The sequence below is a fragment of the Pangasianodon hypophthalmus genome, chromosome 3 (genome assembly GCF_027358585.1).
Source record: "Pangasianodon hypophthalmus isolate fPanHyp1 chromosome 3, fPanHyp1.pri, whole genome shotgun sequence".
Taxonomy (NCBI): Eukaryota; Metazoa; Chordata; class Actinopteri; order Siluriformes; family Pangasiidae; genus Pangasianodon; species Pangasianodon hypophthalmus.
This window is the reverse complement of record NC_069712.1, coordinates 11730891-11745470: the sequence shown is the minus strand read 5'-3', so window position 1 is coordinate 11745470 and position 14580 is coordinate 11730891. Positions and strand designations below refer to the sequence as shown.

The following is a 14580-nucleotide window of genomic DNA, read 5'->3' as shown; positions in this document are numbered from 1 at the left end:
CTGCTCCTCTCATCCCCCTGTCCCCTAGGGCACCAAATAGGTCAGTGCCACAGCCCTCATGTTAAATAGTAAATGCTCCCTGTGTATTTTTGTGACCTAGACTTCCAGTGACAGCATGTAAATTCACCTATGACTCACCTTCCACATTTTAATCTCTGCAGAGTTAAGGCTGTGTGATGTTTTCGCTGAAATCCTGCTCCTTTCAGCCAGTAATCCCCGCTGGCTGAATGAGCGATGTGCTGGACTATCAAACGTGAAATTTAATCTGGGTGCTGAGATTAGCATGCCGACAGCGGACCCACCCATATCTGCGTAATAAGAGTTAGCCATGGAAATAGCTGTAGAACAGCAAGAAGAGGCCACTTAGAGGTAAATGGCGCAGCTAGTAGAGCTGTCAGCGTGCTAGATGGGACCGGCTGAGATCGTGTCATGCACTCCATAATTAAAGAGGGAAGAGGAGATTGCATTGCCTCGCCTGGAGGGTGACAGACAGAAAAAAAGACAGAAGGAGACAGATCAGTGATCTAAACCCAATGTCTGACAAGCACGCACACACATACACCTTTCAATGCATAGGTTTCAATAAAAGATAGAAGGAATGTACAAACGCACGGTGATCAGATACACCAGGTGTGTTTAACCCTTATGTGCTGTTCATTGCCTATCACTTGATGTGCCATTGAGCAAGACCATGTTGAGCTGAAAGTTGACTGAAAATGTTATATGAATATGTATTTTAAATATTAAAAATGTCTTGTGATTATAACATTATTATCAATATTTATAAAGTGGACAAATATTTCTATTTATGATTATAAGTTTTTTGCCAATTCCTCTGCTTTCATCTTAAAATGACCTGAAAACAATATTAAATAAATAAAATGAAAATTAATCCAATTAAGAGACCTTAAGTCTTAATAGCTGCAAGCAATTGCCATTCCTTGACAAAGTCTAACTTATATCCACAATGATGAGACTCTTTTTGCAGGAATAGTGTTGGAAATTAACAAGGCTACCACTGTCTACACAATTTTTGTTTTTCTAGAATATTTAGTCTGTGATGAATAATAGGACAATCAGTGATGGTAAGCCTAAATGTGAGGTACCACTAGCACTGGTATTACCACCAAATTATTACTTAATAATGGTATTACTTAACACCTTAAGTTATAAAGGTGTTGTATACTTATTTACAATGTACATTTAGGCAACATGACAGTTTTACAAAAAAAAGTTGGCTCTATTATTTACACACTGTTATCTATAATCAACATATCTGAATCTACCACCAATTCAGGAGCCGCTGCAAATCCACCATCTAATACAGTCCAGATGTTAGCGCACCGTCACTCACTTGCCTATTGAACTCATCCTGTTTTTGCAAGGCTTTGCCATTTCAGTGTGCATTTCTGTGTGTTGTATTCTCTGTTCATTATTCCAGCTTTGTTTTGCTTCTGCCCTTCATTTTGATTTTGATTGCCCTCCATTGCTTTGTTTGCATGACCTCTGACCCCTGTCTGTTTTGAGCACACATTTATCTGCTTATCTAGATTGTTAATAAAAGGCTTACAGTAGTCTTGAATTTAGAATTCTATATTTCTGTTGAAACCTCAATTACCTTTCAGAATCCTTCATGAAAGTATGCTTAGCAAAGCAGAGAGTGTTTGTCAGATATGATAACTGTCATTTTACTTACTTTCTAATTTTATAATCAAGAAGGTTTGTTGTTTTCAGTTATATTATACCTGTAATTGGTGTGCTATCTGACTTCCGTGAGTTTGATGAGTGTCCTTCTTCCTTTTTCCCTGCATCCTCATACTTTAGTGAGAAGCACAATTTCTGAGAGTACACCACTGGTTCATCAACGGTTCTTTAGATGGTTAAGGGTTCCACCTTGTTAAATGGGTTCTTTCTAAAATAAAAACCTTCAGTTTTAGCAGTAAGGGTTCCCCAAAAGTGACAAACCAAGTAACCCTTTTAGGAATGTACCAAGAGTTTGTATTAAATGTTTTATGGACAGATCTAAACAATGCATTAATGATTATGGGAGGAGTCATTTGCAGATTCTTCATAAAGAATTCTTAAAATGTTTCACTTTATTATTTTATTTATTACACATTCTTTGTGATGACACAGGGAACTAAATATGCCATTAAAAAAAGCTTTCTGATGCCATTTAATACATCAGTACTGAAATTAGTGCATTTTCCAACGAACATTTCTCCCCTTCATTGCTTTCTACCCTGATGCGGTCCATTTAGCTTTTGAAGGATAATAGCTTTTGAAGGACGTGTGTATGGAGATGAAATGTAGAGGGCAGGAAGGTGGAAATAATTCGGCACAATAATGTGAAATGTGGTTCTTTCTACACACATATCCTCTCCTTCTCTATGGCTGAATCAACATGTTCCCATGACCCTGATCAATGCTGTCAGGGTCGACTCATCTTTGCTGCTGATTTGTTGGAGTGTGATTTGTCCAAACACACTTTTTAATTGCAGAGTAAATAAGTAATTGCAGGAGTGAATGATATATGACCTGCATATTGAAATTGAGAATATAATGATGACTTACTATGGCATAAGCACTAACTCTTCTTTACTTCTAACAGTGCTGTGATAAATGTGGTAAAAACTGGACATTTGCTTTATAGGTTCAGTGAAGCTGTTCCACAGAAGGCAAAAGTTTCAGCAAAAGTCTATTATGATGTCTATTATGTCTATTCAAAATGTCTGTTATGAAACTAACTGTACAATTGAGTAATAAGAATGTTTCATAATACGGATGACTATCATCATACTCTACATTATGATGTATAGAAGTAATATCTCTCCAAATATAATGCTGTAACATGCAGTATAATAAAATATAACTACTGTAATATAGACACTGTTCTTTTCATAACCTCTTTCTTATATCTGAGACTTATTGTATTATGTAGCCTGACTACAGGCCCAAGGAGCTGCTAAGGCAGAAAGAGCAGAGCGAGCACTTGTTAGAGTGACCTTGAAAACCACAATAAATACAAAAAGACTTGTCCAAAACATCCCCTACAGACAGTGACTTGGCAGACCACTTGTCTTCAGCTTTTCTGTTTGCTTGCATGAAAATAGAGTGTCATTCATTGCATGATATATATCATTGCTAAGACATTTGTCTTCCACAGATTGGTTTTGTAGATATTAACAGCTGCAGTACTGATGAGTGTTATTTGTCAAAATGTGTTTAATTCTTATATACCACAGTGATTTGCCAATGCTTACAATTTTTACGTGTTCATATCCTTGGCTAAGGCACAACAAATTTAGCTGCGGTGCATCCTGTTTGTTTTGATTATCTTGAGATGTCTCTAGAACTTGACTGGAGTCCCCCTGTGGCAAATTCAACTGATCGGACAAGATATAAAAGGCACACGCCTTTCATGTGTATATAATTCACAGTCCATTCAGCCCAAAAATCAAGCCATGCCAAGTCCAAGGAACTCTCCATAGACCTCTGCAGTCAAATTGTGTCAAGAAATAGATCTGGGTAAGGGTATATAACCTAAAGCTTTGAATGTTCAAATGCATAGCGGGCTCCATCTTCATGAAATGGAAGAAGTTTGGAATGACTAGAATTTTTTCTAGAGCTAGAATTGAGCTGAATCCAGCCAAACTCAGTAACTGGGTTAGAAGTTCCTTGGTCAGGGATGTGACCAAGAACTCAGTAGCCACTCCAACAGAGCTTCAGAATTCCTCAGCAGAAACTAGACAGAAGCACTCCTGAGTAAAAGGCATATGTCAGGGACTTAAAGGACTCTAAGAGCATGAGGGGAAAAAGATTTCTCTGGTCTGATGAGCTAAAAAAAATAAATTAAAAGCTATGTCTGGCAAAACCAGTTGCTGCTTATCAACTGGCTAATGCCATCCCTATGGTGAAGCATGGCGGTGCCAGCATTGTGCTATGCGGGTGCTTCTGAGTGACAGGCACAGGGAAACTGGTCAGAGAGAAGAATAAATGCAGCCACATACAGAGAGGTCTTTGGATGCACCCAAGACAGCGGTGTCTTGGAGACTTTCCTGTGGTCTAGACAAAGCCCTGACTGGCACAAAGCGCTGATAACCGAGACTTCTTCTACTTTGCAGACCACTTGTCACCAATACTGTGGTATAACATTTTCACTACTGTTTACATTTATGTAGCAGCTGCGTATATAAGGAAGGGTAGTTTCCAGTGAATATCCATGTAAAATAGATCTAGTGCCTTTGCTCTTCGGTGACCTTTTTGGCCCTTTGTTGAGGATGTGAATCTGAGTTTCTATACAAAGTCTAGAAGAGAAGCAGCTCTTCTAGAGAAGCAGCTAGGCTAATGCTTTTGCAGCATTGCATTGTTATAAATAATAATTACATGGGTTTAATGGAGGTATTTATGGGTTTAATGGAGGTATTTATGGAGGTATTTATTACACAATATATTTACATATTACACAAAATACAATTCAATATGCTGTGCTTCTGTCAAATTTAATACAGTTTTAAACCATCACAGTTTAACATTTAGTGACTATTGTAACTGAGGCATTATTCTCTGCAGTGGAATTAAAGTCCCTAGCCTCAACTGAAATTCTCAGATAATGAAAGATCTTTGTGTACCTTTACTCCTTAATTACTTATCAGGTCTTTCTGAGGTTTTGGTGTTATGATGCTGTTCTTCCAGGTCATTCCACATGTTTTTCGTCTTTTCATCATTGTATTAGCATGGGATGTATTTTAAATGTGCCATCCTTAGGTAATAGAGCCTACTGGTAAACCTGCGAGCAATGTTTAGAACATGCTAGCTATAAGTGTCATCAGTTATTATTTCTGGATATTTGTGGGTTTTTTTTGCTAGTCTTTATATGTTGTTTGTAAGATTTTGAGTGTCTCTGCAGTGGTAGATAACATTTAATTCCTATGGGCTGTGGTGTGTGTGTGTGTGTGTGTGTGTGTGTGTGTGTGTGTGGTGTCCTGCATACTTTTTTTCTGCTTCAGAGAAGGTTTTAAATGAATTGGCTTGTGCTGATGTGTAATACTGTATGACAGGTCATGCTGCTGGATCTCTATCAGAATCTGCATCTACATTTGGATTTCTGAAAAAAATGCTTTGTGACAATGTCTACTGTAACAAAAGGTATGTAAGTGAAACTGATTTATATCGATGTGAACACATGGGTGTGTAGAAAAAGATCAGCCTGCTCTATGTTTGTATTTGGCCTAAATTCAGATATTGTGATCTCTGACTTCTGGCTCACATACCAACACAAGTAGGCTTTTATATATTCAATAGATATTTAAAAAAAAAAAAAAAGTTATGGCAAACAGAGCTTGTGTAGATGTGGTTATAATAAAAATTTGTGTGTGTGTGGTGCCTGCTTTTCTAAGAGATATATGTGCAGCTGTGTCATGTTTTTTGATTATTTGAGGTTTGATTTGCTAACTTCAGTTCCAGATAAGTCACTGCTCAATAAGGATGATAAAGCCTGTGAGTGCTTGGGCTACCAGCCAAAAGATTTTCATCTCTTGGCCAGCTAGTGCCACCTGTGTGTGTGTGTGTGTGTGTGCGTGTGTGTGTGGTGTAAATCCATTTCTCTGTGTCTTTTTTGTGTGCGTGTCACAGCTCTGATGAAATCCCCTGCCTCGTTTGTGGGGATAAATATTTACAACACTATTCCATTATTTTCTCTGCCCTTGTCCTCCCTCTCTCTCTCTCTCTCTCTCTCTCTCTCTCTTTCTCTCCACTGAACTCCTTTATATCTAACCCTCACTTCCAATTTTTTTCTGGTCAACTCCCTTCAGGTTTTGCGTTCTGCGCTTTAAGAGTCGGCTAAGGCTACAGAGGCTTAGCAAGGGTTAGATCAAACAGTGTGAATAATGAGCCTGTAGAACCTCAACAGCAGCAGCAGCCTTGATTTCAGCATGCGACCTGCTTGTATTAGCATGGATTGCAGGGATTAGCGAAGCAGCTAGGCTAATGCTTTTGCAGCATTGCATTGTTAATGTACTGACAGGGTCTAGTAGCTGTCGCCAAGCTTGTGTGCCCAGGTTTAAAGGATTTAGAGTTACAGCTAATCTAAAGCTGAGAGGTTCTAGCTGCTTGGTTATAGGCTAGAGTGGCGAAAGGCTTTAGCCGCATGGCTAGGCTAATATAGTGATAGGCTTTAATGACTTATTGAGAGCTCAGCTGGAATGATCTGGAGGTTAACAGAGAACAGGGTAATGAAGCATGGGATTATACTATGATACCAAGTAATAATTAGTATGATTTCTAATTGACTGGATCAGTTATCCACTAAAGAGATATAAAAAGGATGATTTAAAAAAAGTTACAGATAATGGAATATCTGCACTGATCTGAGCTGTACTCATCTCATCCCTGTTTTATACTATGCGATATCTTTTAAGATTATTACTTGTCACACTGTACAAGATGATCCGTATAATATCTCGGCTGAATTCTATAACAGATTCGACAGTAACGTTTTCTCCATGTCAGATTATACAATGAATATCCTGTGCTGATAGACCTGTGATTACTTTTTTTTTCTAAAAGCCCAATAGGAGGTCAATGTGACTGGATTTCTATTGTAATCGTAAAGATGGCTGTAATTAAATAATAATTACATGGGGTAAATGGAGGTATTTTCACACTCATTGGTTATGTACAGATGAATTTATCACAATCTGATACAAATTATAAAACCCTGCAAACACAGGACAAAATACACTATATTGCCAAAAGTATGTGGACACCTGACCATCGCACCCATACGCGCTTTTTCCTGACATCCCATTCCAGATGTAGTCCTCCCTTCGCTGTTATAATAACCTCTGTAATAATAAGCCTTCTGGGAAGGCTTTCCAGTAGATTTTGGAGCATGGCTGTGGAGATTTGTGCATTCAGCCACAAGAGCATTAGTGAGGTCAGGCGCTGATGTCAGGTGATGAGGTCTGGTGTGCAGTCGGCATTACAGTTCATCCCAAAGATGTTCAGTGGGGTTGAGGTAAGGCCACTCGAGTTCTTTCCCACTAACTTTGGCAAACCATGTCTTTATTGACCTTGCTTTGTGCACAGGGGCATTGTCATGCTGGAACAGGTTTGGGCCTCTTAGTTCAAGTGAAGGGAAATTGTAATGCTATAGCATACAAAGACAATCTATACAGTTGTGTACCTCCAGCCTCATGGCAACTGTTTGGGGAAGAACTACAAAAGGGTGTGATGACCAGGTGTCCATAAACATTTGACCATATAAAGTAACTTTAAAATTAACCAGTCTAGTCACTTTGGCTTAGAAGGACACAGATTACAGGAATCCTCCATAGACCTCTCTACGTTTAACCACATCTCACACGAAATATGACACAAAAAGCTCAAGGTCCATCTAGACATGTAATAAATAATCATACAACAGTATTTTGCTACATTCTGTTTACTAGAAATTACTGCAATTCTGCAGGGGCTGCCAATCATATTAGAAAAGAAACATCTTAAACACAATACTGCATTTCACACTAGTCTATGAGTCTGACATGGTAAATGGAGACCATTTCTTACTATAATAGATTTATTAGCATTTAAAAGAAGACTGTGATTTGTTCAGCATTGGCCCAGTAGGCTGCATTTGCCTTATAAAGAACCACCAAATAAAGATTCATTTTGAGAGAATAGAACAGTCAGTCAACTTCAAACTAGCTTTAGAAAAATGCCCTTCACAAATTTCTAATAATAAAAACAACTCGGCGTATTTGTAGAAAGTAAATGCCTAATTTGTGTCCATGCATTATAAACAACTTAGACTACAGCACTGTTGAATTCATGATTAAGATTGGTCAGAAGGCTCTGTAGTGCTGCTGTCATTCAAATTGTAGGTTTACATGAATGCACTTAATAATACCTAGTAGTACTTAGTAAGTGAGTGAGTGAGTGTGAAGTGAAGTGTGGCCAAGTATGGTGACCCATACTAGGAATTTGTGCTCTGCATTTAACCCATCCAAGTGCACACACAGTAGTGAACACACACACACACACACACACCCGGAGCAGTGGGCAGCCTTTTTTGCTGCGGCGCCCGGGGAGCAGTTTGGGGGTTCGGTGCCTTGCTCAAGGGTCTCACCTCAGTCGTGGTATTAAGGGTGGGAGAGAGCGCTGGTCATTCACTCCCCCCACCTACAATCCCTGCCGGCCTGAGACCCGAACCCACAACCTTCAGGTTCACCTTTGGGTTGCAAGTCCGAGCCTCTAACCATTAGGCCACAACTGCCCCCTAGTAGTAAATTGAAGTAACAAACCACAGATTAAAAAAAACATGTTTTTTTAACAAATAAAAAACTATAATCAGTGATGTGGTAGAGCTTTCTGTATGTCGACATTTATTTAACATTTATTGATAGGAGTCTACAGTGTCAGAGCTTTGTAACAACCAGTAAGGTTTACCTTGCAAGCAAGTAAGGGGAGTTTGTGCTTTCTGATTTCTTGGCATGACAAGCTGCTGTTGGCAAAGTGCTGTTGTATAAGAGGAATAAAACACTTCAGGTTGTGTATCACATAACCCCATCATGAGTTTTTTTTTTTTTTTTGCCATAACAACACACCATATTTGTTTTATTCCTTTCTTCTCTAATGAAGCCTCCTCTAATAGAACTTGCATAATTTTTGAGGGCAGGTATTTAAGGAAATTGGCTTGTGCTGATGCATAATATTGGTACCATGGTAATATGGTATGCTACAGGATCTGAAATTGAGGAAATAATAAAAAAAAAAAGATCAAAGTCCCACCATTCTGTGTCAACCAAAAGATGATGGCATTACTTGATGTTTCTGCCTTATTCTTTGCCATGGTATGGGTCCTGACCCCCTTCAAGATGTAGTGCTCTTGAGAAACATAGTCCAGCACATACATGCTGGAAGTGGACAGCTGTTTGTATGTGCACTGTTCTAGCAATGAACACACAGTGAGAAGCTTAACCAGCTCCACACTGAGTAAAAAGTGTGCAACACTTGACTGAGCTTGCAGGTGTTTGTGTGGAAAATGTGATTACAATAGCACAAGGTCACAGTGTTCTGGGTTATTATACACTGAATTGGTCAAATCTTATTAAACTCTTGCTTTTCTGAGCTGTGATTGAGTTGCCTGGATAGGTGTCAGTCCTAAGTATGCACTTTGCTGGCCATGGACGTGCTTGGAAATCATATAGACAGATTTTGTGGCAGCGTTGCAGGGAGCGTTCTTCTGCAGCATGTCACTTTGATTGGCCAGACTGTGGCCTGGCTATTTTTAAAAGTCTCCTTTGTTCTGAGATCTGCTCTGTCTGGAAGACAGTTCACCAAATGTCAGGAAGGCTGATTTCTCAGCTCTTGTCAAAAACAGAGGAGAATGACCAGACTGGTTTGGGCTGACAGGTAACTCAAATAAGCACTCTTTACAACCATGGTGAGTGGAAAAGCATCAACACATCTAACCTTGAGGTGGATGGGCTACAAAAGCAGAATGCTCAACACATCTAACCTTGAGGTGGATGGGCCACAAAAGCAGAAGACCACACTGGGTTCCACTCCTGTCAGCCAAGAACAGGAATCTGAGACTACAATGGGCACAGACTCACCCAAACTGGAGTTGAAGAATGGAAAATCCTTTGTCTTTTTCCAATCCTCCGCTGTCCAGTTTAGGTGAACTTATGAGCACAGGTTACTGTTTGTGTGGAGTTTTTCATCTTCTCCCCATGTCCATGTAGGTTTCCTATGGGTTTTCCGTTTACCTCCACCTCCCAAAAACATGCTGCTATTTGCATTGGCTATTCTAAATTGCCACTAGGTGTGAATGAGTGTGTGAATGTGTGTGTATATGGTGTTCTGTGATGAACTTTCGTCCCATTCAGGATGTGTTCCTACCTCAAGTGTTCAGGGGACAGACTCCAGATCCACTGCTACCCTGACCAGGATAAAGAAGTTAATAAATATGAATAATGATTTGTTCATTCACACTTCCATTGGTATTGTGGCAGTACCAACCAAGCTTTTTATTGAAAGATGAGGAAAAAAAATAATGTAATAATAATCTTTTATGATAATGACAAGCTATATGCTATTATAGTCAAGGAAACAGTCAAGGAGTCATGTTAAGACTTGAAACCTCCCTATTACCTCTCAGTGGTAATCTCTCTGTGTCCCTTAACAGGTAATATGCATATAAATAATCGGTCACGTGTCCTTTCCATGGTGCTGCAGGTGTTTTTATTGCTGTTATCAGATAAACAGGATTGAGCGAGTGCCATTGCTCATACGTTCTGTTCTTATTGGCGCTGATTTGCTTTGCTGTCATGGTTACTCAGCTTCTCTCTGCCTGCTGCCTGATTCCCAGCTGTCCTTGATGATGTCACTGCCAAAACAGTTCAATACTGGTACTGACTGTCTCTTTCTTCTTCCTTGTAGGATCTGAAGAAGGTGCTGTCGTTCCCTCCATACCCGGGGGACTTCCTGCACCCGGTCGTGTATGCCTGCACTGCTGTCATGCTGCTCTGCCTTTTTGCTTCCATCATCACTTACATAGTGCACCACAGGTAGGTCAGTTCAAGCCGCTCTCATTAGAGTCTAATTTTCCAAGTCATTGGGGCGCTATAGAGATGCACATGGTCCTCTTTTCCTCTCAGCGTCAGTCCAGTTCAATTCCAGACAACATTAGTTAAGCCAATTTCAGCTAAACATATGGAATTTTATATATAACTTCAGAACATATTCAAGATTTTTAATCATGATGAACTTACAACAGATTTGTGGATCATGTGGATAAGTACGTCAAGGCTGTGAACCTGCGTTTAGGTTTAATTAGGCCATGTTGTTCATGATACAAAAATAGTGTACAAGCCTAAATGTGCAGTTTAAGCACCATGTATCCGGTAGCACTGTCTGCTTCTATTCGTAATACATACACATTTATGGGAAGATCACCGAAAAAGTGGGGAAGAAGGGTGGAAAATGGAAAGTGTGGCTGATAACATATTCTGTTCAATTTGCTAAACCTTAGGCAATTAATGGCAGCCAGTTTTGTGTGTGGTTTTGGGAGTCAGACAAAACCACTAGGTATTATGTTTTCGGCTTGTACGTGGGTCTGTCCATCTGTTCGTCCATCCAGCCGAGATTCTCATTAGTGCGATACCTCAACAATGAGTAGTTGAATGTGTGTATGATTTATATGGAATTATCATTGCAACCACCAGATGAACTGATTACATTAATAGCTTCGTTCCTGTTTGAAGTATATTGTAAGGATATTTCAGGCATACAAATTAGTAACCAGAAGGACTAGACTTGTTGGTGGCTGAGGCATCCCAGAGTTCTACTTCTTGGATTTTCATAGATTTTTCATAGACTCATAGATTTTTTTTTTATTTGTGACAGCATGTGTAATATTATGAGACCATTTAACCCTGGGTTAAAGAACTATACAGAGAACCTACATCTTTAAATATCGCATTCACAACACAATAAACAAGATTATTGTGACTTAGCCAAATTTTCAAATGTTACAGAAGCCAGTCAAAAAAATTAATACAGTTTAATGAACACATATATACACATATATACAAGTAGCTACCTTACTCTGTACCCAGCCAAATTAATGCCCTTACACTATTTATTTGTACTACATTTAATAAGAACTTCATTTAATAACACATCATCTTTGTTACTGCATTTCTTCCTTAGTCCCGAGTGTTTTGATAGCTCTGTGGTTGACCATTTCCACCACTTCACAACGGTTTATAAACCTCAGTTTCTTTCTCACGCAAAGTGCATTGAGTAGGAGATCCCAAGCTTTCTTTGTGTCATGAGTCTCAATGTTAATAAATTGAACATTAACGTATTGAACATGTACTGTTTTGTGCACCTGTTAGCATGTTACTTTGATTTAATTAATCTCAAAGGTTGTGCTGTTGGTATATGTAGTCGTGTGTATAGTCACATTTTTCGTGTGTGTGTATGTTTCCACATCCAACAGAATTGTAAGGTTTATTCACACTTCTAACTGTCCAGCAAGGCTTTTTTATCAGCTGGAAAAACACATTTAAACTGAAGTGAACTGTCTTGATTTGTTGATCTCACCATTGCAGTACACCTCTTGCCTCAGCTTTCATCTTTTTCCTCATCCATTCACTTCAGTTGTTTTCTTTAAACTGGTGCTGGGCCGTTTGCTATGAGTCAGGCCTGTCTAACAGACTGCCTTAGTCATTGAGATGGGAGCTGTGTCCCTGTGTCTACACACTCATCAACGCCCACAGACTTCTGAAGTGTAGATACTGATCCACACACTTTTGCTTCTCACTCAGCCTTTCTTTAACTCAGATTAGATAATATTACTCTACACCCTGATGTCACCTTCTTTCTTTTGTTAGAGCAGTTCTCTGCTGCTGTTTGGATGATGATAATGAATGTGCTTAATCCTGCAGTCCTGACTGCTATCCTCTCATTACTGTACCCACACAGACTCACACACTGCCACCATCGAGTACACATAGAGTTCTAGTGGGGATGCCAGGTTAATGCTGAATGACCCCCTGAAGCTGTTGCAGTCTCGACTGCTCTCTCGTGCCAAAGAATTGCAGATTTATAGACACAGAGAGACTATGTAGTGTGTATAGGGCACAATATTGGGAGATTTGTTGTCATCTCCAGAAGCGTATCAGAGAGTATCCAAACCCTTAATGCATTCCTTTTCAATATTAACAGTATAAGTGAGTGACTTATCACCATATTAGTTAACATATTGTTCAGCAATGCCACATGTTTTTCCTGTAATAATTGGTGTTGTAGCTGTCTTATCATGTTGTTATTTTGATATACACTCACCAAACTCTTTAATAGGAACACATCTGCACCTGCCCATTCATGCAATTATCCGATCAGCCAATCATATGGCAGCAGCACAAAACAGATGCAGGTCAAGAGCTTCAGTTAATGTTCACTTCAGACAACAGAATGGTGTGAAAAAGAATTACATCCAGTGAGCATGCAGTTCTGTGGGCAGAAACTGTTTGTTGATGAGAAAGGTCAGAGGAAAATGACCAGGATGTTTACAGTAAATTAAAATAACCACACTTTATACAACCGTGGTGAGCAGAAAAGCATCTCAGACCGCAAGACATGCCAAAACCTGAGGCAGATGGGCTCCAACAGCAGAAACCCACATTGGGTTCCACTACTGTCAGCCAAGAATAGGAATCTTATGCTATAGTAGGCACAGGAAACTTTTCCCTGAAACTGGAAAAAGAACAGGAGATGCTTTTCTGCTCACATTGGTTATAAAGAGTGGTTATTTGAGTTATTGTAGATTTCCTGTCAGCTCGATGTAGTCTGGCCATTCTCCTCTGACCTCTGTCATCAGTGATGCTTTTCTACCTGTAGAACTACCACTCACTGGATTTTTTTTTTAACTTTCTATAATAATATACAATTCCATAATAATAGACAACAGTCTAAATAATGTAGACAGGGAGTGTATATGTCTGATACATGAGAAATAGTCAATGATGCTGTTCCACTAACATAGATGTTTACCATTAATCATTAATCTCAACAGTCAAAAACAGCAACACAGCTTCCCCGTGATTAGATCTAAACTTAGTGAGCATAGGAAATATATACTTTATGTGCTTTGTTGTTGCAGTGCTAAAAACAGCAGAAAGATTTTGAACTGACTGCAGCTGGGTCTTAAGGGATGATCCCCAGCCCATACACAGCACTCCATTTGATTGGGCTTTCCAGCTAGAGAAGTTCTTGATTAAGGCTTTAAAGTGTAAAATGCAGCCCACACACAACTGTGTTATATGTTTTTTCTGTAACAGTACAATTCGGATCAGCCGGAAAGGATGGCACATGCTCCTGAACTTCTGTTTCCACACAGCTCTGACGTTCGCTGTGTTCGCCGGAGGCATCAACCGCATCAAATACCCAATTTTCTGCCAAGCGGTGAGTCCTCGGCCTTTTCATAATCACACACTCTTTAAACCCTTTCATGCTCTCTCTCTCTCTCTCTCTCTCTCTCTCTCACTCTTCCTCAAAGCAACACTGCCTACTGAAATGTTATTTTTGTGCATACTGATGTGCACTGACTTCCTCATGTATACAAGTCTTTTCAGCTGTGTGTGTTGCCAGTGTTACTAACAATGGCTACATGGTTGATGACCTCTTCCTTAATGGATCTTTGCTATTGGTTTGCATTATTTATCCCCATCCCACAGGAGCTTTTTAAAGATTGTTTTGTGTGCATGTATCTTACCTCCAGGGTACCATTACTCTATGCAGACATGTACTGAGCAAAGTATATATTGACTGTATTCACCTGTATTAATAGTACACATTTCTGAAGAGTAGCCCATCCTGTAATAGTAAATAGTGACCTATAATATACCCGATAGCTATAGCCCTGCATTCCAGACCCAAAGAGACATGGTTGTTCAAAGACTATTGTGTTGTAATATTAAGTCAGCGGCATGGGCCACAAAAACACCTAAGCACAATGCAGTCGCTAAAATCTTTTCTGTTGTAAGACTCCTGCAAAGGTAATCAAGCTGA

At 39.4% G+C, this 14580-nt stretch overlaps 1 protein-coding gene across 3 annotated transcripts in view; it reads left to right on the top strand.

The window, feature by feature from the left end:
• Positions 1-14580, top strand: part of LOC113544831 (adhesion G protein-coupled receptor A1) — a 180309-nt gene that overhangs the window by 144785 nt on the left and 20944 nt on the right. For all 3 annotated transcript variants that reach the window (XM_034303151.2, XM_026943857.3, XM_026943850.3), the window contains 2 exons: positions 10444-10571; positions 13851-13974. In XM_034303151.2, the coding sequence (XP_034159042.2) occupies positions 10444-10571; positions 13851-13974 (252 nt within the window). The remainder of the gene's footprint in view (positions 1-10443; positions 10572-13850; positions 13975-14580) is intronic.